The sequence below is a fragment of the Mirounga angustirostris genome, unplaced genomic scaffold (assembly GCF_029215605.1).
Source record: "Mirounga angustirostris isolate CCGP_5_RB_7025 unplaced genomic scaffold, mMirAng1.0.hap1 SCAF_2, whole genome shotgun sequence".
NCBI classification, from domain to species: Eukaryota; Metazoa; Chordata; class Mammalia; order Carnivora; family Phocidae; genus Mirounga; species Mirounga angustirostris.
In genome coordinates, this window is record NW_026991710.1 from 87,026,828 (window position 1) to 87,053,640 (window position 26,813).

Here is a 26,813-nt window from a genome sequence, read left to right on the forward strand (position 1 = left end):
TAATAAAAAGCAAATATAAATTTTATAAGTCTCTTAAGTTTTCCTCCTTTTAGATATTTAAGACCTTAAAAAAGTTAAGGTGATTTTAAGATTTGTTTTCTTGTTCTCAAGAACTTTATTTCCCAGCACTATAAAATGTTTATATATTAAAAAAACTCAGATTGGTTAGATACTCCACTGCTATAAAAATGAAATTAGTGAGTACCACTTTAGCTTTTATGATTTTTAATATCATAGGGTAATAGTAGTAAAAGTCTTGGGAGAGAATCAGAGGAAAAGAATAATCCTACTAATACAAAAAATAATTCCCCAGAAAAAATTCTCTCAAAACTATTTTTTATATGCTTATGAAAAAAATGGAAGTATGATTATTCCTGAAAACATACCATCTTGCTACCATAATTTTCTTATAGGAGTTGACCTGCTTCTTATTAATCCCCCACAAGATTTCCAAGTAGAGAAGTGGCATTCCAATAAGAAAAGAAGCTTGGTATGAACAACTGGTAAATAAAGAAGATAAATGGAGAAAAAAAGAAAAAAGAAAAAATAGGGAAGAAGAAAAATAAAGAGGAGAAAATACAGTGCAGCTGTGTTATGACAAAATACTCCATGTAAATAGAGAAGCTTTCTTAAAATGAAAGCAAATTCAGAAGAGAATGGACTGCGAAGTTACCATACCTATTTTCCAGAAAGCAAATGAAAGGAAAAACCCAACATGAAGTTAGAAAATGAATCTTGGGAAAAAAAGAATAATGCATGTGAAAAACACATGGATTTATATAATTTAAAGATAGTTATTTTTTTCTAACCACCAAAAAGATATCACTTTCATAGAGCCATTTCATTATGAATATTATTAAAATATATTTGTACTCTATAGTCCCTCTGAGTGGGTTTGATTTCAGTAGCTTCCAACAACAAACAAATATTTAATGTATTATTTGGCAATTACCTTTCGGTCCAAAAGAATATTATGAGGAGACAGCGCTCGGTGTACTATACCATGTTTGTTCATATACTGCAAACCTTGAAGTACCTCAAATGCAATGCACAAAACCTTTGAATAGCTACGAAGAAGACAAAAAGTCACAGATCAATAGATCAATTACAAAGCAGATACAGAATCTGTTTTAAAGAATGAAATGAGGTTATAAAAATTCAGAGTTATATTTTTATTATCCCTCTTCTATTCAGAGAAAATACAATCTATACAATTTATAAAATATCCACTATATACATATTTTGGATTTTCTGATTACAACAGAATTGATCTGGCAAAGATCCTACAGTTTCCTAAGGCTACTCTAATAGCAGTATTTGTTTTTCCAGGGAGGGAGTTGAATTTTGGTGGTGTGCAATTAACCTTCTGCAGGTTTGGCTTTGCCAAATTACCAGAAAAGTTTCAGATATATGGCAGAACTAAGTCAAGGAAAACCACTGTTCCTGCTCAAGACAAAATGCCTAAGTCCCTGAAAAATGGCTAAAATATGTTCTATGGTAGATATACATGAGGTTACTTTCCATATCAATCCACAAAACAACCTCCAGCAATTTACGATTTATCAAACATTTCTCTTTAATTCTTTCTAAGCCATCTTCCACCCTGATGCCCAGTTTCTCTCTCTCTCTCTCCATCTCTTTCCTTTTTTTTTTTTTTTTTAATCAAGCACCATTCATGTGGGAAGTCAGGAATGAGATACTCAAAAGTAGGAAAGACTAATTCAAACCCAATCTCACAAACTATCAATATTAACATTTTGGTATAGATTTCTTTTCTACCCATTTTTTTTTTTGCCATCTTGAATTAGACTTTTAAAAAATTAATATCTACAGGCAATCACTACAAGTAATTTTTAAAAAAGATATAATTAAGCCAACAGTAGAGATAAAATGGAATTATAAAAAAAATAAGCTAGCATAATAAAAGGAAAAAAAGCACAGAGAACAAATGGAACAATTAGAAAATAACAGATTTTAATTAGGATGTATCAATCATTATATTAAATGTAAATGTAAACATCTAAACTCATCAAAGCTAAGAACTGTCAGATTGGATAGGAATTAAGAATCAATTATATTCAGGCTATAAGCAACCCACATTAAATAAAAGATGTAAATTAAAAGGATGGAATAACAGGTTACTGATTATCATGGGCTTGCTTGGAGGGATGGGTTGACTACAAAGAGTATGTGGAAATTTTACTTGATGGAATTGTTATCTTGATTTTGATGATGATTACACTACTGAGTTTGTCAAACTGATCTGTACACTGAAAAGGTTATATTTTAAAATATGTAAAGTATAGCTCAAAAAACGTGATGTTAAAAAAAGTAAGCTGAATAAAATTTTCCAAAAAAAAAACCCAACAAACTTGCAACACAACTCCCTCCTCTAAATTAAAACCATAAGAAAGAACAAGACATGAAAAGTGAAAATCCCTCTCATCTCATTCTAGTCTGACTTTCCAGAGGTATCCACCCTTAGCAGTTTCTGTTTTCAATTCTTCTGATGGCTAGACTTGTAGTTAATATAATTAAGTCTTCTTCGCTATGCAAGATGATATAGTTAACATACTTTTACAACTTTCCCATTTTCCTTTCCCAACTCCTGATTTTTATTAGTTATATTATTTTTACATTATCCAATTTCGTAAGTGTAATAAAAGAAATCTACATTTCTTTCTTGAAGGCTAAATTAATAAACAAGCAAATACATAATATGACATCGTGATTAAGTGCTAAGGAGAAAAAGTAGGGAAGAGAGAATTTGGGGTAGCAGGATGCTAATACATATAGAGTGTGATTCAAGGAAGGCCTCACTAAGGTGACATTTGTGCAGAAATCTAAAAGAAGTGAAAAAGACATGCAGCTCTCTGGGAAATAGGTGATTCAGGCAGAGGGCACAGTAAGCAAGTCCTGAACTGGGAGACGGCACAGCAGTTCAAAAAGTGCAATGAAGCCACTGTGCATGCAGTAGAATGAGCCAAGAGTAAGGTATTAAGAGATGAAGTCAGAGACATAACAAGGAGCCAGATCATGTAGGCCACTTAGGCCATTGTAAAGACTTTGGCTTTCATTCTGAGACAGACAGGAAGTGATTGTCACATTGCCATACTATGATTACTAAATATTCACTGTAGAACTAAGAAAAATATATATACCTAAGCCACTTAATCCCCAGTTCTCAAGCAAAAACATCCCAGTCATCAGGATTTAATAGATACTATAATTTTATAACTATTCATGAAGGTTATCATGAGCTACCATCATTTTTTATATCTCCTATTACTCATTTTGTACTTATATTTTTATTTAGCTAGAATACATCCATGAGAAAATTTTTCATAAGTGTGACATGAGTAGGACATTTTAAAGCATGACAGATCTTAAAATGTTTTATTCTTATCTTTAAACTTGGAAAAAGATTTCTCCATTGTCTTTAAGTGTTCTTTATTAATGGTAAGAAGTCCAGTATCAATGTAATTTTGTTGTTGATAGCTTGTTATTCCTTTCTGGAAGCTTAGGATTCTTTTTTACTTTATCCTTAGACTTGTAAAATTTTAGTCCAGTGTGTCCAGAGTGTGGGCATTTGTGCGTTTATGTTAGTAAGCAATAGGTGTGCCCTTTTAATCTGAAGACTCACATGTTCTATTAGCAGAAGAATTAACAAGGAAAAGTTGATTTGTTAGGTCTTTGACTGTTTTCTCCCTCTACTGTATCTTTTATTTAGAACTCTTAGTGGACAGGCAAAAATAAGATCCATTCTCCAGATCAAGTTTCTGTTTTATTTCCTATGAGCACGGCCTTTAGTCCTCTCTCTTCTATTTGATTTCCAGACTCTTTGTTCTATTCTGTAGTTGTTCCTTTTAAATAGATCCTATTCTCTGGTATGGATACAGTATTCTTTTGAGTCTCTCTGGGATAGTTACTAGAATTCTGCTAATTCAGGGGAGGGGAAAAAGAGGTTATCTTCATTTCCTCTGGGGTAAGTTTTTTTGTTTTTTTTTGTTTTCCTCCCTTGGCTCTCTTTCTCTCAGATTATTTTTTTTCCTCAAATGTCAGATAATCCCTGGTTGTCAGCCATATTTCAAAATAAATTGATATTCTTCATGAAGTATGTAAAAAAGAAACAATAAAAGTTACTATTTATAAGGAATGCTTATTTAAACTATTTCTCTTTATCAAATAGTTTCCCCCATATTATAAGCCACAACAGTCACTCTTTAGCAAATAGGAGATGTGTGAAACAAAAACAATTTTAAATTAAATGGAGTTTTCATAAACATCCTCAAAAAATAAACTATGGAAAGAAAAAGATGCCAAGCTTTAAAACAACTATAGTAACATTGATAAATGTGTGCATATGAAAGAAGGCAAATGTCTCCCCTTTTAAAAACAAAAGAAAAAACTTTGCCTGAGATTGACTAACAAAATGTTAAGAACCTAGTTTTCTAAGCTCATCTGGCTCTATGAGTCACGTTTACAGTAGTAATCTCTCTTGTCCTTGTTCTTCTCTTTCTGACATAAACATACACAATTCATAAAATCTTAAAAGCTGATGCCATATTCAGCCATGACACTAGAGGGCCTCAGTTGCACACTGCTTCAATATAGAGGGCTTTCTTAAGAAATTAAAACCAAACCTTTAAAGCGATTTTTCCATTTAAACCAGTTCTGAAACAGCTGAACACAGAAGACTGCATGTTCTATTTTGTCTACTTGCTTTTGCTGATTGTAAGATATAACTGGACAAGTTTAAAAAGCACATTCATGCTATTATCGAGTTGATGTATATATATGCTGAAATAATTTTTAAAAATTCAAACATAAGAAACCTGAAGTTCATGACAAACCTTTTCTTAGCTATTACTTGAGACTACACACGAATTACAGCTAATGGACTCAGTATTCTTCAGTATAAATCAAGAGTAAATCAGATTTGCTTATCTGCCCTTTTGTATTCCTAGGATTTAGTTTTTAAAATTTATTTCAAAATATAACATATAAGGTGGGGCGCCTGGGTGGCTCAGTCGTTAAGCATCTGCCTTCAGCTCAGGTCATGATTCCAGGGTTCTGAGATGGAGCCCCGCATAGGGCTCTCTGCCCAGCGGGAAGCCTGCTTCTCCCTCTCCATTCCCCTGCTTGTGTTCCCTCTCTCACTGTGTCTCTGTCAAATAAATAAATAAAATCTTTAAAATAAAAAAAATAAAATATAAGGTATAAGGAGAAGAAAAGATAGCATTATTTTCTGTAACAAGAAGGAATCAGTATTTGTGAAATTCTGTGTACTTTTTGCTTTTAAAACTATGTTCTTTAATACAGCCAATAATTTAGATCACAAAATCTTTTAAAAAATTATTTTGAAGTAGCTAATGCAATTATAACACAACAGCAAGGTAAAAAAAAAAAAAAATCATATGTCCAGTAATAGCTTGTTGCAGTTAATTGAAAATGGACTCCAGAAGGAGAGTTAGGATTAAGAGAGCGGGATTCACCCAATTAAAAAAAACAAAACAAAACAAAAAAAACGATGTTGGCAGGGGATAATAGGACTTCATCCTACACAATTCCCAAGTTAGAATCTTGTTAAAAAAGAAATCAATCACTAATCTAGAAAATGTAAATGAAACTTCAAGTCAGAAAATATTCTCTTCCTTTTGAAATTTTCAGTTACTACTGTTAACTCCCAAAGACTGCGAGGCTAGCATTTACTTTGTTACCATTGTCCTTGACACTCTGAAAAGTTTAATGAGCATAAGAATTTTTGGTATTCATAAACACATAGATATGGCCAAAAGGTAGCTTTCAAAATAATATCACTAATAATTTTTAATAAAGCAAGATGATCTTTTAAAATACTTTATATTTAAACATATCAATTAAAGGGCTATTAGCTGCTTGGTATTGTGTCACACTGCTGTGTTTTTAGGCTATGGGTATCAAGAGAAAGAACTGATCTCTACAAACAAGAAACCTATAGTATAGTTGGAAAGACAGATTTATAAACTGATGATTTTAATACAATTGAATTCAATAGAATTTCAATATAATCCAATAATTAAGTTAGCAGAGGAGAATTGATCATCCGTTTCTTCTGTGTAACAAGAAAAAGAAAACATGAACATCTATTTATTACATTGGTGAAACCAAAACAGATCTACAAAAATAAATCACTGTACCCTGAGACAGGTACTAACTTATTCAACTTGTAATCCCTATACCTATCACAGTGACTGTAAGGTAGGTGTTCAATAAATATGTATCAATAGGTGTTCAATGTATGTACGCAATGACATCCCATGATGGTGCAAGAGGGTGCAAATAATAAGACTAAGCTCTTCACCATTAATGAAATAACAGCTCAAAAGAGGATATTATACTTGTAATGGATTAACAGTGTCAACCTCATTTATAGAAGGTTGATTTCTTGTAAGCTGACTTAGAGGTTTTTTTTGAAAGAAAGAAAATCCTGCCATTTGCGACAATATGGATAAATCTGGAGGACATTATGTTAAGTGAAATAAGCTGGACACAGAAGGACAGATACTACCTGATTCCACTTACATAAGGTTTAAAGAACAGTCAAATTTATAGAAGCAGAGAATAGAACAACGGTTATAGGGGACTGGGTAGAGAAGAAAATGGTTACCAGGGGATGGGGAGAGAGGAATATCAATTGATTTAAAGTGTCAGTTGTGCAGTAAAAGTTCTGGGGATCTGCTGTACAACATAGTGTCGATAGTTAACAATACTGTATAGCCCACTTAAAATTTTGTTAGGAGGGTAGATCTCATTTGTTAAGAGTGTAGATAAGTGTTCTTATCACACAAAAATAAAAAGGACACAAAGAAACTGTTAGAAGTGATAGATATGCCTATTACCTTGATTGCAGTGATGGGTTTCACAGGTATATTCGTATGTCCAAACTCAAATGTATACATTGAATATTTGCAGTTTCCTTGTATATCAATTATACCTCAATACAGGTGTTAAAAAAAGAAATAAGGACAAAGTCCTATCAGCCTCAAACCATCATTTCTTTTGGTATTTGCAATGTTTCCAAAAAGAGATGTTATTCAGATTGCAAGAAATAGAGGCCAAGAAAGAGTGAGAGGTCAGGGTTGCTGAGATAGATTTGGAAGTCATTCACAATAGGTGGTAACTAAAACCACACATGCTATTTCCTCTGATCCATAATCCATGATATTTCTAAGGGCCACTCCACAAGCCAAAATACCCATACTGTCAGCAAACCAAGGGAGCAAACACACTTCTGGATTCTATGAGTTCAAGATGTTCTTTCACCTTATAAAACCTGATCACTCCCACAGAAATTTTCCTTTTGGTCTAAAACTTTGCTTACTTGGTATCAGCCCGAAGTAAAATGTTAAGGGAGAGCAAACATAGATGAAAATTAGCTACTGTGTGATTTAGGAAATGGAGAGGAAAAATGAAATACTAATGACTAATGTTCAGATAATAATACAACTGTTAACCCTGTGTTATCTTCAACCTAAACTCTCCTCCTATAACTTCAAGACCATAGAGCTCAAGTAGTATATAATTTTTAATAGCTCACTGGTCTATAATTCCGAATTTGGAGGGGGGTATTTTCAGTGGTGAGCTAACGTCTTGGAGGCTCTTATAATCTGCCACTTATCACCTATTAAATTTTAACATTTTGTTAAAAATACCACACTATTTAACAGAGCAATTTTTTTTCTAAAGAGAAAAAAAAAGTTTTTGGACTTGAAAAAGGAAATAACTTATTTCACTACTGGATACACATGTTTTAGCCTGAAAGGTTACCCATCCATGCTAAATTTAAATTTGCTTCAGATTCAGATGTTTTGAAATGGAAGTTGCATTGATTAACTGCTTACCTAAAGATTATTTTGTAATAGGCCTAGAAAAAAAAATCAGTCCATCTGTCCCTAAATTGTGAGATTGGGCATATTTTATAATTTGGTTCTCACTCAAAAAAAAAAAAAAAAAGTTGAAAGCTATCAACCTGGAATGTGACTAATTCTCGAGGGGATACAATAAATTGGGGAATTAATTTTCTGACTCGAATATTGGATAACTTTCCCTTCTCATAACAAACTTAATTTGGTAAGATCAAAATACATATGGAAAGCATAGTCTAGTGGTTTGGGGTTCAGACATAAAGCCAGGAGACTCTGTCACTGATTTGCTTTGCTTGGAGAATGTTCCAATTTCATCCTGCCTCAGTCCGCATATGTATAAAGTGGGAAATGTAACACCAAAAAGGGGCTGAATGGAAATCAATGAGCTATTGGTCCTGCACAGAATCCTGGCTCATCGTAAAAGCAGAACAAAACAAACAAAAAGCCCAAGTCCTTCTCAAAAAAACCCAGGGTTTCTATAGTAAATTCTATTAACATTTTGTTTATCTATCTATCCATCTATTGTCTATTTCTCCATCTACATTCCATAAATTAACAAAGATTGTAAACTGGGCTCTCCAACTATTTGCATGACACAATAAAATCAGCAAAGTGGTTTTCTAATTTCTCTGTGAGAAAAAAAATTGGTATTTGATAAGGAGGATTAGAGGATCCTGGGGTGAGCTAGTTATTTCTGCAACATCAATTTTTCTTTTCCCAAGCAGCTGTACTATCCTGGCACAGACACTCCAAAAACATTTCTTCCACCATAGTTACTGACACTGGCAGTGCAAACACACTGGGTAATAAATCCCACTTCCCATGCCCTGGCAGCATTTGGGACCATACAAAGTTGTAACTTTTCTTTACGAAGGAACCTACAGTGGCTCATGTTTGCTTGGATCTGTACCGTAGCTCATTCTGAAGTTTTGTTTTTTTTTAAACTTTATTTACAAATTCCTATTGTTGAGAATTTTGATTTGAGATCAACATTTTCCTTTTTGGCAACCTGCCACCTTACCCCCAACCCATCATAACAAACAACTGGAGAGGGCCTGCATTTTATGCACATGTTTAGTTCAGTGTCTGCAAGACAACATAGTGCAAACAAAAGTCTGTCAAACTGAAATGTTCAGTTAAATGATGTGTTGGTCTGTCTTCAACAAATTATAAGAGATTTGGTTGATGAAAATTTCCTATTCACAGTTTCTATTCTATTTATCAGAATTGGGGTGATACAGTGATGCTATTTTGATCAAAGAATCCAAAAAATTCAAATTTTATTCTTTTTTTTTTTTAATTTTTTTTTTAAAGATTTTTATTTATTTATTCATGAGAGACAGAGAGAGAGAGAGGCAGAGGGAGAAGCAGGCTCCCAAGGAGCGGAGAGCCCGATGTGGGACTCGATCCCAGGACCCTGAGATCATGACCTGAGCCAAAGGCAGACGCTCAAGCATCTGAGCCACCCAGGCGCCCCTCAAATTTTATTCTTAACTACTGCTATCAACCTTGCAAAGTTCCTATATTCATAAAGAAGGCAGAATAAAGCAAGATCACATTAATAGTTGGGCCTTTGTCTCCAAACCTAATGTAGAACTCTAGGGAGCTTTGCTTACCTACGTAGTTCCTTTTTTCCAAGACAGATCACCTGAATGAGTCAGTTCTATTTCTCCTAAACTTCAACTAGAGTCACTGATCTTAACGCTGTGACACAAGGAAAATTAGATTCATTCCAGGAAGCTATGGAAAAGAGAGTAGTATGTGTATGCACCCATAGTATCCCATAATGATACCAGAACACAGTTAAAAAAGTGAAGGACAATTCTATTTTACTAACTGATGGAAAAGCATTATATTAATGAATAATATTAGTTGATATAGTCTAAATGGGGCCCCACTCCCTTTGCCCCAAAATGTCCGCATCTTAATCCCCAGAACCTATGAATATTACCTTATTTGGAAAAAAGGTCTTTGCATGTGATCATCATGGATTATCCAGCTGGGCACAAAACCATTGTCAAGTGTTTTTATAAGAAGAGACACACAAAGGAGGAGATATGAAGATGGAGACAGAGATTGGAATGATGTGGTCACAAGCCAAGGAAGCCAAGGAATGCTGATAGCCACCAGAAATTGGAAAGGCAAGGAAGGATTCTTCCCAGGAGCCTCCAAAGAGAGTGGGCCCAATCAACAGCTTGATTTCTGACTACTGGTCTCCAGAACTGTGAAAGAATCAATTTCCAGTGTTTTAAGCCACTCAATTTGTGATAATTTGTTGCAGCAGCCATAGGAAACTAGTATAGTTGTTTATAAAGATGCACATGACATCAAGATGACTTGTTTTTCTTCATCATGATCTGACTATAACAGAGCAATTCTCCTTCATACTTTTCTTTAAATGATCTTTATTTAGATTAAATTACGAACAATAAAACACACTCATTTTAAACGTACCATTAGAAGAGCTTTGACACATGTATACACGACCACAAGCACTGCCACAGTCAAGAAACAGAGCACTTCCATCACCTTGAAAGGATTCTCTTGCTCCTCTTCCCAGAAAATTTCCATATCCTACCCCTGGCTCGAAGCAACCACTGGTCTGTTTACCATCACTCTAGATAAAATTTGCCTTTTCAAGAGTTTCAAATAAATGGAACACTACAGCATTATTTTGTGTCTACATTTTTTTTTTTTTACTCCGCATGTTCTTAATTAAGATTCATCCATGTTGTTGCCTCCATTACCAGTTCTTTTTTTTTTTTTTTATTGCTAAGTAGTATTTCACTAACTTGTTATCCATTCATCTGTTGAAGGACTTTTAATAGCTTCAGACTTTTAATAGCTAAGCACAATACAGTATTTTGCCAGGAAAGTAGTGGACACATTTACAATGAAATTTCACAAGGAAATAAACAACAATACAGAGTCCCAGATTTTGAGCAGTGTCATATTCTTAAAACTGTCATTATGGGAGAACAATTGAAAATTTGTGGCATAAACTAATAAGGAAGCACACTAAAACATGCAAATCGGGATTGTTTGTTTGTTTGTTTAATCTAAGATGTATGTGGCAGATTTGGGAATGTCCAGTCATTATCATGATGATTTTGAAGCATTTATCTGCATTTGGACATGGATGTAAATGCTGTAAAAAAAACAGACAGACATGAATGCTTTTCTTATGTCCTATCACCTAAGATAGGTAACACCAACAACTGACAAAATGTCTACCTAGTGAATAAGCTAACATGAACAGAGAAAAGTACAGTTAGCATATGGACAGTTACAGGATGCATTGACCAGAAACAGATTGCTTGCAGAGGAGAGCTACGACTTTCACTAACTTAGATGATCAGAAGAGAGAAAATCACATTTTCTCTTTTCTAGGTAATCTGGGAGGAATTTATAAGTAGGATATCAGTCATTCTTCATATAACCACTTTGTTTTCATCTTAAGTCACTGTCTGAAACAGCAACCTGTATTTATGACTTGTCATCTTAAACGAGAGTGCCCCACTTCTACCCTCCAAAACTGTTTCATAAAGAAAAATAGGGAAAGCAATGTCATTGCTCTCTGATGGATACTTTTACTACTTAGCTCTCCAAGCTCATCTCCTTCACCTCTCCTCCCATGGACCCCCTGCATCTGCTTTATTCATCTGCTTGCATAGCAATGCCTTTTTGCACATGCTGTTTTCTCTGACCTTCTATCTGGTCTATGTGGATGACACCTATACATTCTTTAAAATTCAACACAAGCATTACTTCCTGAGTAAAACTTTTCTGGATTCTCCTGGCTGTGAGGTACTATGTCTCCAAGATAACTTGCATATTCTTCTGGTACATACTCACCAAAAAATGCTATATTGTAACTGCTTATTATAAATCTGTCTACTCACTAGCCAGCAATCTCTCTAAAGATTAGGACTTTATATTTTCATCTTCAGATTCACTAGCACCTAGCCCAGTGTCTGAAACATGTGTACTTAATGAAGAAGTCTGGAATGGTCATTGCATAGGTTAATCATAATCTAAATCATAATTGGTCATCATAGAAAGACTATGACTATGCCACAGGGAATGCTTATTGATAATATTCAATAGTCATTTAGTATATTATAGTACTTATAATAATAACACTATTACCACTATAGTCACTAATAGGAAACATTTAGATAAATCATACTATATCAGTGCTGTTATAAATAATTCACATCTATTATTTCACTATCCTAGACAAAATACTGTATTGTGCTTAGCTATTAAAAGTCTGAAGCTATTAAAGGTGGTAAGATAGAAGCACAGAGGGGTTACGTAAATTAGCCAACTGAGTAAATGGTGGAGTTGAGATTCAAATTCAACATATTGGTCTTAGAGTCCATGTGTTTAACCACTACATTATATTACCTCTCAGTGTTTTATAGTATAGATAGTGAAGTCAAAGAGAGGTTTTGAGCTCCAGCTATATCACTGTGACAGGTGTGTTAAAGTAACTGCTCTAAGCATCAGTTACCATATCTTAAAAATGCAGTGGATATTTATTACTTCCCTCCCTGGCATCCATGCCCCCTTCTTCCAAAGACAATTTATAATGTTCATTTCAGGCTCCATCTCCCTCCTGTTCTCCTTAGTCCATATGTTCTGTCTTTAGGAGTAGAAATGTGACTCAGGCCTTCATCAATGACTTTCCCCTGGCCACAGTAATTGTTTTTAAACTGGTCTGATTGAAAATCTCAGGACTTAAATAGCAACTGATAAAAATGGCTCGCTCCTCTCTGGAAGACTGAACAGATATGAAGTTAGAGTTGTTAGGACCATTTTGCCATCATTAGGGGAGGATATGGAGCTCTTACAACTTATCACAGGCATGTCTCATCTTATTGTGCCGTGCTTTATTGCACTTCAGCTATTATGGTTTTTGTTTTACAAATTGAAGTTTTGTGGCAACATTGTGTTGAGCAAGTCTATTGGCAGTGCCATTTTTTTCAACAGCATTTATTTGTTCACTTCAGGTTTCTGTGTCATATTTTGGTAATTCTCTCAATATTCCAAACTTTTCCATTATTATTATATTTGCTATGGTGATCTGTGATCAGTGATCTTTGATGTGACTCTTGTCATTGTTTTGGGTGTCACAAACTGTACCCATATAAAATGACAAACAACTGGTAAGTGTTGTGTGTGTTCTGACTGCTTCACTGAGAGGCCATTCCCTGTCTCTCTCCCTCTTCTTGGGCCTTCCTATTCCCTGAGACACAATATTGAAATTAGGACAATTAATAACCCTACAATGCCTTTAAGTGTTCAAGTACATGGAAGAAGCTAGAAGTAATTAAACTTAGTGACGAAGGCATGTTGAAAGCCAAGATAGGCCAAAAGCTAGAGTTCTTGCCGCAAACAGTTAAACAAGTTGTAAATACAGAGGAAAAGTTCTTGAAGGAAATTAAAAGTACTACCCCAGTGAACACATGGATGATAAGAACACAAAACAGCCTATTTGCTTATATGGAGAAAGTTTCAGTGGTCTGGATAGAAGATCAAATCAGACACAACATTCCTTTATGCCAAAGCCAATATAAAGCAAGGCTCCTAACTCTCTTCAATTCTAGGAAGGTTGCGAGATGTAAGGAAGCTGCAAAAGAAATGTTGGAAGTTAGCAGATGTTAGCTCAAGAGATTTAAGGAAAGAAGCCATCTCCATAACATAAAAGTGCAAGGTGAGGCTGCAAGTGCTGATGTAGAAACTGCAGCAAGTTGCCCAGAACATCTAGCAAGATAATTAATAAAGATGACTATACTAAATAATTTTCAGTGTAGATGAAATAGCCGTATATTGTAAGAAGATGCCCTCTATGACTTTCGTAGCTAGAGAGGAAAAGTCAATGTTTGGCTTCAAAGCTCCAAACGATAGGCTTCCTCTCTTGTTGATGCCAGCCCCTCGTGAATGACTTTGAGGGGTTCAAGACTTCAGTGGAAGAAGTAAATGCAGATGTGGTGGAAATAGCAAGAGAACTAGAAATAGAAGTGCAGCCTGAAGATGTGAATTGCTGCAATCACATGACAAAACTTAAATGGATGAGGAGTTGTTTCTTATGGATGAGCAAAGAAAGAATCTACTCCTGGTGAAGATGCTGTAAAGATTGGTGAAATGATAACAAAGGATTTAGAACAGTACATAAACTTAGGTGTGAAAGCACTGGCATGCCTGGAGAGGACTGATCTCACTTTTGAAAGAAGTTCTACTGTGGGTAAAGTGCTACTAAACAGGATTGCATGCTACAGAGAAATCATTCGTGAAACAAAGAGTCAATCAATGTGGCAAACATCACTGTTTTCTTTCTTATTTAAAGAAATTGCCACACCACCCTAACCTTCAGCAACCACCACCCTAATCAGTCAGCAGGCATCAACATTGAGGCAAGACCCTCCCCACCAGCAAAAAGATTGACTCTCTGCAAGTTTGATGATAGTTAGCATTTTTTAGAAATAGTGTTTTTAAAATAAGATTTGCACATTTTTTTAGACATAATGCTATTGCACACTTTATTGTGAAGTATAGTGTAAACATAACTTATATGCATTGAGAAACCAAAACATTATTTGACTCGCTGTATTGAGGTGGTCTGGAACCAAACCCACAATACCTCTGAGGTACGCCTGTAGTTGCATGACCAGGAGAAAATTACTTAACTTCTTAGATGCCTTATAGGGGCATATGTTTCCTCACACAGAAAATGGAATAGTAGTAAATTCCATCACAGAGCTCCTATAAGAAAGAAATAAGATAATCTTCGTAGAGTGCTTAGGACAATGTCTAACACTTATTGCACAAAATTGTCAGTTATGGGGCTGTTATCATTATATTTGTTTAGTCCTTCCCCTTTGAGGTCCTGAATATTTATGATAAAAATAATTTCTAAACTAAACTTTGCATTTGAATAAATATTTGTAATAAATGGCTGAGAAGGTTAAAATGGATAAGAATGCATAACCCCTATGTATATTCTTTTGTAGTATACGCAGTTTTCATTTCCCTGCTCTAAACATCTTGCAAGAAGACCCACTTTGCCATAGGTATACAGTTGACCTTTGAACAACACAGGTTTGAACTGTGCAGGCCCACTTATATAAGGATTTTTTCAATAAATACAGTACTATTAGTGTATTTTCCTTATGATTTAAAAACATTTTCTCCTCTCTAGCTTACTTTATTGTAAGAACACAGTACATAATTCATATGACATATAAAATAGGTGTTAATCAACTATTTATGCTACTGGTAAGGCTTCTAGTCAACAGTAGGCTATTAGTAGTTAAGTTTTTGGGGAGTCAAAAGTTATACATGGATTTTCAGCTACACAAAGGGTCAGTGCCCCTAACCCCTGAACTGTTCAGGGTCAACGATACTGACAGATTTTGGTTATAATGAAACCAGTTTTGCTTGTTTCTTTGTATGCCAAGGTGAAAGGACTGGGTTCTCTGGTTTCTAGTTTGATAAAGATGCTAGGAAACAAAGCAATCCCCATAGAGCCAGCAAGATAGGCTGTTAATTATAGATCTCCCTGAACTCGGCAATTTAAAGCAGCTCATTGTCACAAAAGATTTTGTGCTTTTTGAACAGCACCTATCAGAAAAGCAGATTCCAGAGTACTATTGTTCCAGGAAAGGCCACAGGGAGAAGAGGCCTATTAGAAGCACAATTCACTATTTATGCTACATTTGGTCATGACTTCTAAAATTCAAAGACATTTGATATTCTGTAAACCTTAGATAACTCACTAACTAGGATGAATAACTTTAAAGTTACCTATGAAAAGCATGTAGCAAAGTAACTAGAACATAGTATTTGTTTAATAAATACAGTGTCCCTTCCTTTTTTCTGTCCCTTTTGTTCATGAATATGATTAAATGTTTTAAATATAAAAGTGCTCCACTTAGGGGAGTTGGGTGGGGGGATGGGGTAACTGGGTGGATGGGCATTAAGGAGGGCACTTGATGTAATGAGCACTGGGTGTTATGTGCAACTGATGAATCACTAAACTCTACCTCTGAAACTAAAAATACACTATATGTTAATTAAATTGAATTTTAAATAAATTTTTTTTAAAAAGTGTTCCACACAATTTCTCAAAGTTCTTAAAAATTGCTGTTAATGTCACTAACTTATTTAACTCCTTATATATCATTCCCTCAGTATATACCAAATGTGTAGTACAGACTTCTAAATATGTAGGGAGAGCTCATTTAGATAGAGAGCTCCTAAAAAAAAGTTGTCAATTAATTATAGACACAGTTTTTCAAATGTAACATTTAACAAGAGGAAAGGAAAAGTTATAGGTATAAATACCACACCATCAACCACAATCTTAGTTTCTATTAAAATCAGTTTCTGTTAACTAATTTTTTGGTAGAATTTTTTTTTTAAAAGATTTTATTTACTTTTTGACAGAGAGAGAGCGAGAGAGGGAACACAAGCAGGGGTAGTGGGAGAGGGAGAAGCAGGCTTCCTGCCGAGCAGGGAGCCCGATGCGGGGCTCGATCCCAGGACCCTGGGATCATGACCTGAGCTGAAGGCAGATGCTTAACGACTGAGCCACCCAGGTGCCCCTTTTTGGTAGAATTTTTGACATGTCACCTGATTTTCATAACACAGACAATAATCACTTATGTGCCAAACTATATAACACAAATATCTCAGGGCTTTTTCAAATTCCTTAAAAAGCCTTTAAGGATATATTATCATAAGACAAAGAAAAAAATGAGCACTGAGTACTGTATAGAATTGTGGACTCAATATGCTGTATCCCTGAAACTAATGTGATTTTATATTAATTATACTTCAACCAAAAAAAAAAAAAAGAAAAGAAAGAAAGAAAAAGAAAAAGAAAAACTAGCCCTCTCCGTCAGGGCAAACATCTGCTTTAAGAAGAAAAGACAAAGAGCCAAGGATAGTCTTTCCCTTCTTAGCATGAAAAGCTTTTAGGTGAACTAGATGTGTGCCTCCTGATGTTGCAGAGACAGGTCCTCTAACATACTGATGGCATGACCTTCCATCCAGAAATAGCTTCAAGAAATTTTGGCCAATTATTGCTTGAAAGAACTTCTAACCTTTAATTATGCCAAAACTGAAATAGTTTTGGAAAGCACAGTGACATCTAGACCAATAATTTTAAAAAACGCCTTTTGACAAGTTAACTCATTTAGGTATCTGGGGAATAGTTTTGATATTTTGAAAAGTTCACTGAGCAGACTTGTTCAAATTTTAAAGTTTTATGGGGGACACACTTAGCTTATTCTATGATAGAGAAGTACATTTGGTGATTTCTACTCTCAATTCTGTTTTAAAACAAACATAATTTCTCCCATGCTTTATTTTGCTGTCCAATGGGGCTCAAAGAAAGTACTTGTTAAAGCAATTGATCAGACCTAATCTTGCTCTCTGAGGGAAGTTCTGACTATGCTAGCAATTATGACTACAGACTACATCTATGCAGAGATAGGATCATCCTCCATTCAATCAAAATGATTGTCTTTGATTAAAACATTAAATAAATTCTATTTTTAACTTTTTGAGGAAACTCCATACTGTTATCCAGAGTGGCTGCACCAGTTTGTATTCCCACCAACAGTGTAAGAGGGTTCCCCCTTCTCCACAACCTAACCAACATCTGTTGTTTCTTGTGTTGTTGATTTTAGCCATTCTGACAGATATGAGGTGATATTTCATTGTAGTTTTGATTTGTATTTCCTTGATGATGAGTGATGTTGAGCATCGTTTCATGTGTCTATGAGCCATCCATATGTCTTTGGATAAATGTCTATTCATGTCTCCTGCCCATTTCTTAACTTATTTTCTTAACTTGTTTTGTGGGTGTTGAGTTTGAGAAGTTCTTCATATATTTTGGATACTAACCCTTTATCAGATATGCCATTTTCAAATATTTTCTCCCATTCTGTAGGTTGCCCTTCAATTTTGTTGATTATTTCCTTCACTGTGCAGAAACTTTTTATTTTGATGAAGTCTCAATAGTTTATATTTGCTTTTGTTTCCCTTGCCTCAGGAGACATATCTAGAAAGAAGCTGCTATGGCTGATTTCAGAGAAGTTACTACCTGTGTTCTACCCTAGGATTTTTATGGTTTCATGTCTCATATTTAGGCCTTTAATCCATTTTGAATTTATTTTTGTGTATAGTATAAGAAAGTGGCCCAGTTTCATTCTTTTGCATGTTGCTGTCCAGTTTTCCAACACCATTTGTTGAAGAGACTCTTTTTCCCATTAGATATTCTTTCTTGCTTTGTCAAAGGTTAATTGACCATATAATTGTGGTTTATTTCTAGGTTTTCTACTCTGTTCCATTGATCTATGTGTCTATTTTTGTATTAGTACCATATTGTTTTGATCCCTATAGCTTTGTAATATAAGTACCCTATAATCCAGCAATTGAAGTACCAAGTATTTACCCAAAGAATACAAAAATACTAATTTACTAATTCAAAGGGATACATGCACCCTGAAGTTTATAGCAGCATTATCTACAATAGCCAAACTATGAAAAGAGCCCAAGTCTCTCTTGTTCTCTCTCAATCTCTCTCTCTCTCTCTCTCACACACACACACACACACAAATATTACTAAGCCATAAAAAAGAATAAAATCTTGTCATTTGCAATGACATGGACAGAGCTAGAGTATTATGTTAAGTGAAGTAAGTCAGTCAGAGAAAAACAAATACTGTATGATTGCACTCATATGTGGAATTCAAGAAACAAATGAGCAAAGAGAAAAAAGAAAGAGAGGCAAACCAGAAAAAGACTCTTTTTTTTTTAAAGATTTTATTTATTTATTTGACAGAGAGAGAGAGCGCGCGAGAGAGGGAACACAAGCAGGGGGAGTGGGAGAGGGAGAAGCAGGCTTCCCGCGGAGCAGGGAGCCTGATGCGGGGCTCGATCCCAGGACTCTGGGATCATGACCTGAGCCGAAGGCAGACGCTTAACGACTGAGCCACCCAGGCGCCCCAGAAAAAGACTCTTAACTACAGAACAAACTGATGGTTACTAGAGGGGAGGTGGGTAGGGGGATGGGTGAAATAGGTGATGGCGATTAAGGAATGCACTTGTTAAGATGAGCACCAGGTGTTGTATGGAAATTTTGGATCACTATATTGTATACCTGAAACTAATATTACACTGTATGTTAACTAACTGGAATTTAAACAAAAACAAACAAAAACATTAAAGAAGTATTTATCCATAATAAAGTACTTAAACAACTTAATATCAAAACAAACAACCTCACTAAAACATGGGCAGAGGACTTGAGTAGACCTTTTTTCAAAGAAGACATACAAATGGCCAACAGACACATGAAATGGTGCTCAAAATCACTTATCATCAAGGAAATGCAAATCAAAACCACAATGAGTTACCACCTCACACCTGTCAGATTGGCTATTTTTAAACAGAAAACAAAAAAATAACAAGTGTTGCCAAAGACATGGAGGAAGGGAATATAAATTGGTTTTACCACTGTGGAAAACAGTATGGAGTTTCCTCAAAAATTAATAGAACTACCAATGATCCAGCAATTCCACTTGTGGTATTTATCCAAAGAAAATGAAAACACCTATTTAAAGAGATACATGCACCCCTATGTTCATTGCAGCATTATTTATAGCTGCCAAGATAGGAAGCAACCTAAGTGTCCATCAACAGATAAATGGACAAAAAAAGATGTGGTATATATATATACCATGGAATATTACTCAGCCTTAAAAAAGAAAACAATCTTGCAATTTGTGACAACATGGATGGACAACATGGAGGGTATTACGCTAAGTGAAATAAGTCAGACAGAAAAAAAGAAATACAGTATTATTTGTATTTCAATCTAAAAAACAAATGTACAAACAAAACAGAAAAAGACTCATAGGTATTACTATCTTATTATTGATATTTTTATATTGGCCTTGTTTCCTACTACCTCACTTATTAATTCAAAGAGTTCTTTTGTAAGTGCTGTAGAATTTTCTACACAACCACATCATCATTGAATAGAAATACATTTACAACTTCTCCTCCTCTCTCTTCCTCCTCCTCTTATTCTTCCTCCTCTACGTCTCCTCCTCCTCCTTCTTATAATCTATGCCTTACATTTTTTCTTGAACTATTTCACGCTTGTATTTTTATATACTATATGCCTATGCTGCTTGCATTTTCATATATTAGCAGCAAATAAGGAAAACAAAACACAGTTTTATCTACAATCATATCAAAACATAAGATACTTAGGAATAAGTTTAACAAAAAAGCAAGAACTCGGGCGCCTGGGTGGCTCAGTTGGTTAAACGACTGCCTTCGGCTCAGGTCATGATCCTGGAGTCCTGGGATCGAGTCCCACATCGGGCTCCCTGCTCAGCGGGGAGCCTGCTTCTCCCTCTGACCCTCCTCCCTCTCATGCTCTCTGTCTCTCATTCTCTCTCTCTCAAATAAATAAAATCTTTAAAAAAAAAAAAAAGCAAGAACTCTACATTGTAAACTAGTAAATACTGCTGAGAGAAATTAAGGAAGACTTAAAAATTTGGAGAGAAACAACATGTTCATTTATCAGAAGTCTCAAAATTAAGATTTCAGTTGTTGCCAAATTGGTCCATAGAAGCAATGTAATTCCAATCAGAATACCAACAGACCTTCTTAGAAACTGGGAAACTTACTATAAAATTTACATGAAAATGTAAAGATCCAAGGATCACTAAAGCCATCTTGAAACAAAAAACCAAAGTTGGAAAACTTATATTTCCTGACTTCAATATTTACTATAAAGCTAGAGTAATAAAGACAGTACGGTACTGGCCTAAGATAGAAAATAGATAAATAAAACAAAATAGAAGACCAGAAACAGACCTACATTTACATGGTCATTTAATTTTTAATAAAAGCATCAAAGCAATTCAATGGAAAAATGAAAGTCTTTTAAACAAATAGAATTAGAACAATTGGATATCCATATGACAAAAACGGAGTTAAACACCACAAATATTAAATAGAGAGAGATCAGAGATTCAATATAAATTTTAAAACTATAATGCTTCTTTTTTTTTTTTTTTTTTTTTTTTTTTTTTTTTTTTTTTAAAACTATAATGCTTCTAAAAGAAAACATATGAGAATATCTTCATGGCTGGGGAAGAGGAAAAGGTTTCTGAAAAAAGATATATGGTAATATCCATAAAGAAAAATTTGATACATTAGCCTTCATCATAAATAACTTCTGCTCATCAAGATATACATTAAAAAAATAACTAGGCAAGGCAGACTGGCAGAAATATTTGCAAAAAAATATCTAAAAAAGTATATGTATGGAGAATAGAGAGACTATACAATCAATGCCTATAAATTAATAATAAAAAGATAAATAATTTGCTTAAAATGGGACCAAAAGACTGAACGGATATGTATGTCATGATATGAATGCCCAATGAATACATGAAAAGCACCCAACATCTTTAGTCATCGTGGAAATGCAAATTAAATCTACAGTGAGATACCACTTTATATTCATTACAATGGCTAAAAGTCAAAGAATCAAAACAACACCTCCTAGCAAGGGTATGAATGAACCAGAACTCTCATACATTGTTATTAGGAATGTAAAAGTATAACCCTTTAGATAAAGGTCTGGTGGGTTCTAACAATCATATACCTCTCCCATAAGCCATCAATTTTATTGCTACATATTTATCCAGAGATAAGAAAACATTTGCTCACACACACAAAAAAAAGACTTAAAAGAACATTCACAACAACTTCGATTATAAAGACCAAAAACCTGGAAATATCTCAGGGGTTCATAAATAGAACACTGCAAAAGAAATTGGGGCATATCCATAAGATGGAATACACCTCAGCAATAAAAAGAAATAGATTATAATACATGAAGCTACATAAGTGACTCTCCAAAACATTAGGGTTAGTGAAAGAAGCCTTACATAAAAGAGTATATACTGTATAATTATAATTATATAGGGGCTAGAATAAAAACTAATCTAGGGTGGAAAAATGAAAAAAGTGGTTGCCTCTGGGAGTTGAGTTGGGGTGAACAGTAAAGATTTACTGGGAAGGGGTACAAGGGAAATTTCTAGGATAATGGTGGTAATCTAATCTTGATGTTATTTGGGTTACAGAGGTAAATACATTTGTCAAAATTCATCAAATGATATACAAGTTTTTGTACTTTCACTGAATGTGAAGTTTACTTAAAAAGAAAACATAAACACATATTGGATTCTAGTTAACGATACACACGCTGAAAGATTTAGGAATGAAGCACACTCATATTTGCAACCTACTCCAAAATACACCAAAATAGTAAGATGGGTTAATAAGCAGATTGTAGGATGGATATGTGATAAAGCAAAAATTGGCCAAATGTTACTTGTAGAATAAAGTTATATTGTACAATTCTTTCAACTTTGTTATGTTTTGAATTTTTTATAATAACGTGCTAGAAAAGAAAATAATTAAGGTGATAAAGGTATTTTTCGGTAATCACCATCTGTAAGAATTTGTCCACATCAGACATACACTAAAAGACATTTTAAAGAAAGTTTTTCAGGCTGAAGAAAAATAATACCAGATGAAAACCTGGATCAAAACCAAGGAATAAAGATCTCAGGAAATGTCAAATACATGGTTAAATGTAAAAGAATTTTTTCCTCATTTCTCAAGGTCTTTAAAGACATCTTTTACAGCAAAAAATAGTAACAATGTATAGTCAGATTTATAATACATGTAAAAGTAAATATAAATTGCACAATGAATGTCAATATCTAAAGGATGGGAAGAGGGTGAACAGAAGCATATTACCTAAGATTCCTACCTTATATGTGAACTGCCATAATATTAATTCATGGAAGTTGGATATATTAGGGATGCATATTGTAATCTCTACCACAATCATATATGTATTTATTATATATATACAAAAACAAAGACTAAGACAAAATAAAACAATTAAAAAAAAGCCCTGAACCTCTGACTCCAAGTGCTTATTTAATTGTAGTTCTTTATGTGTTGATACCTTATAATTTATCAACTCAGTAGTTTCTGCTTTTCAAACATTTCCCAATAGGAAATTGTACTAATTCATTACTATTTTGTTGCTCATTTGTCTTTTATGAGTATAGATAATAACACAGAATAAAAATCAAAGTGTTCACTTGAAGTCAGTGCAACTCCTGAGTTAGTTTACTAAAGTGTTCTCACCTCACTAAAGAAATTGATTTAATAGGGGGCAAAACAATGAGTAAATGAAAAAAATGCTGTGACAGTTGGCCATTAAGGTTATACAAAGGTGATTTCTTTTGAATAGAAAGTTTTCATAGGTGCAAATGATTTCCTACACAGATGACTCCTATCATTCTCAGATTATTCTATTTAAAAAACAATTAGTCTTTCAAAAGTATATAATTTCTTACCTTGCTAGTAAAATCAGGACGCAGATATTTCACCTTTTCTTTCCAAGGTGTTAAAAAAAAAGTAAGTGAATGATTCTTAAAAATTAAAAACCCACTACTTCTCATTCCTTTTCACAATGACCCCATCCATTTAAAAAAAAAGCATAGAAGAAATATGTCTTCCTCCACCAGTAATTTAACTTTTTACATCAGATAACTGCAAATTGGCTGTCCATTGGCTAAATTTAGCCCATTACTTTGTTCTGTTTGGATTATGATGTTTTAAATTTTTTTACTTGGTTGAAAATGTTTAAAAATTCAGAGATTTCATGTAAGAATCCAAATTCTGAGTTCTTTTGAAAATCTTATTTATTTTTTACAGACTTTATTTATTTGACAGAGAGAGACACAGCAAGAGAGAGAGAGCACAAATAGGGGGAGTGGGAGAGGGAAAAGCAGGCTCCCCACTGAGCAGGGAGCCCAATGAGGGGCTCGAGCCCAGGACCCCGGGACCATGACCTGAGCCGAAGGCAGAGGCTGAACGACTGAGCCACTCAGGTGCCCCTCTTTTGAAAATTTTATTTTTTTTTAATTTTATTTTTTTTTTAAGATTTTATTTATTTGCAAGAGAGAGAATGAGCGACAGAGAGCATGAGAGGGAGGAGGGTCAGAGGGAGAAGCAGACTCCCCGCCGAGCAGCGAGCCCGATGCGGGACTCGGTCCCGGGACTCCGGGATCATGACCTGAGCCGAAGGCAGTTGCTTAACCAACTGAGCCACCCAGGCGCCCTTTTTTGAAAATTTTAAAGAAATGGTAATACCAGGATACTTTCTCACATGGCAACAACAGCTGGAGCTGAGTATTAGCTGCCTCTTTTCAATGTGTCAACTGCCTTCCAGTTTAACTCAGTTCAGCTCAGTACACTTAAATTACCCACCTGGGCTCAAAGAGTTTTTAATTTCTGTTACATATATTCCTCATCCCAAATCCAGTCTCCTTTCTCACTCTAGTCATCTTGCCTGCCTCTCTTCCTCTCTTTCAATATAGTGCATCTAAAATTTTCAGTTGAGGATGCACTTGACTAAACAAAAGTGTCTCTAATAGAAAATAACAGGTTAGCATTCAATATCCACATACTTATGCATCCTTTGATCATTCTCTTTGTATATGGACATTGAAGTAGTTCCTTTTCCCAGCAGGAATTTTATTTTAATAAACACAGGGTTTACTTTACTCTTGATCATTATTCTGAAAACAGAAGTTTTAAACATAAAGTTTGAATTTAAATTTTATTAAATTTTGATTATTTTTTCTGAGGATAACTGGCAACTTGAGTGACTCAGAAAAATTTCATCAAGAAAACAGAGGCTAAACATGCTTATAATTGTTAAAAGAATTTACATTGTTTAATTATTTCTCTCTTTAGAAATTGAGGTATAATTAATAAAATGAAATTTAGATTTAAGTGAGGAGGAAAAACTTCAGTATTTACCTGTATAAAGAATATGGTAGACAGAATCCTCCCAAGATTCTTGTCACATGGGTATTCAACCAATCACTAGGATAAGTACTGCTGTGAAGGGGCTTGGTGGATGGAATTAGATTGCTAATCAGTTAACCTTAAAATGGAGACATTCCCTTGATTTATCCAGATGAACCCAATGTAACCATAGCAGCCCTTAAAGTAAAAGAGCAAAGCTGAAGAGTCAGAGAGTGCCAGAAGAAAAGACAGGAGAGGTCAGAGATTCAAAGTATCAGGACTGGACCTGCTGTTACTAGCTGTGAAGATGAAGAAATGGGGCCATGAGCCAGGGAACACTGGTGGCCTCTAAAAATCTAAGAACAACTCCTGGCCAATAGTCAGTAAGGAAATGGGGATCTCAGTCCTACAACCATATGGAACTAAATTCTACTAACAACTGGAATAAGCCTGGAAATTAATTCTCCCCTAGTGCCTCCAAAGGAAATACAGCCCAGCTGACACCTAGGTTTTGGCTTTTTTAGACCTAAAGCAGAAAAACCAGCCAAGTCCAATAGGCTTCTGACCTACAGAACTATAAGATAATAAATTTGTGTGTTTTAAGCTGCTTAATTTGTGGCAATGTGATAGCAGCAATAGAAAGCTAGTACCTCGTTGATGAGTGAAAAAAAAAAAGTCTTTACACAAACCTGACTGAACAAGACCAGCAACGATTAGGTTACAAAGTCATAACATATTTCAAGAATTGCTGGAAGCGGCTGTAAAATCTGTTTAATACCTCTTCATAAAAGAATCTCATTAGTCTCTTTATGCATTCCCCCAAAGTGCCTATTTTCCTGACTGGCTCCTGGGAATTGTGCTCTTAGAAATGTCCTGATAAGAGTGTTCTGCCCATTTGAGGCCCTGAACCACTCTAGCTTGTCTAGAGAGATAGTCTGTGCGAACAATGTGATTTATGGGGAACACCTGCTTTCCTTCAGAGGGTCTAGAGCATCAGTATCTGCAGTCAATCACACAGGCACTATGTGCCTTTGTGACCAAACCCTAATAACCCTCCACTTCTAGACTCAGACAAGCTTCTCTAATGGGCATCACTTGGCACATATTTTCACAATTTCTTGCTCTTGGAATTAAGTACATCCTTTATAACTCTCCCAGGAGAGGAATCTGAAGGGCATGTGGCTGCTTTCCTCCATTCTTTGCCCCTTTATTGATTTTTGTTTTGTCTCTTTTTGCTGTTAAAAAGGTGAGTATAGTGTAACCATTGAGTATATGACTTCTGAGTCCTCTGAGTGCTTCCAGTGAATCAGTGAAACTGGAAGTGGTCTTGGTGATCCCTGACACACCACAGTTTCCACCATCTCAGTCACAATGACTTACTAATATAAAAAAGAACACCAAATATCATACTTCCTATAAGACTAAAAAATTTTCCCCAAATTTTCCCCAATAACCAAACTGCAGTAGGCAGAATTCTAAGATGATTCCCAAGATCCCTGCTCCCTGATATACACCCTGTATAACCCCCAAGGCTATGAATATGATGGACTATACTCCCATGATCAAGCTGTTATATGGCACAGTTGACTTTAAGAAAGGGAGACTGGGTGAGCCTGACCTTATCACATAAGTCCTTGAAATGTGGATCTAAAGGTTAGAGACAGAGGAAACAAGAGAGATTCCAGGCATGAGTAAGATATGATGAGAGAGATTCTCCATTGCTGACTTTGGAGATGGAGAGGGCCGCATGACAAGGAGTACAGATGGCTTCCAGAAGCTGAGAGCAGCCTCTGGTTGGTATTAATCAAGGAAATGGGAATGTTAGTCCCACCATTGGAAGGAACTGGATTCTGCCAACATCCTAAAATGAGTTTAGATTCTTCCCCAGAGCGGTGAGAAAGGAAATGAACAATTTGCTTACTCATCCTATTTTTAAAAAAATATTTCCAAGAAAATAATAAACAAATCACCAAG

General features: G+C 34.9%; 1 protein-coding gene across 4 annotated transcripts in view; it reads right to left on the bottom strand.

The window, feature by feature from the left end:
• Positions 1 to 26,813, bottom strand: part of TBCK (TBC1 domain containing kinase) — a 227,915-nt gene that overhangs the window by 175,482 nt on the left and 25,620 nt on the right. For 3 of the 4 annotated variants that reach the window (XM_064584933.1, XM_064584934.1, XM_064584935.1), the window contains one exon: positions 953 to 1,067. The exons of the other annotated variant lie outside the window; for it this stretch is intronic. In XM_064584933.1, the coding sequence (XP_064441003.1) occupies positions 953 to 1,067 (115 nt within the window). The remainder of the gene's footprint in view (positions 1 to 952; positions 1,068 to 26,813) is intronic. 4 annotated transcript variants of the gene reach the window in all.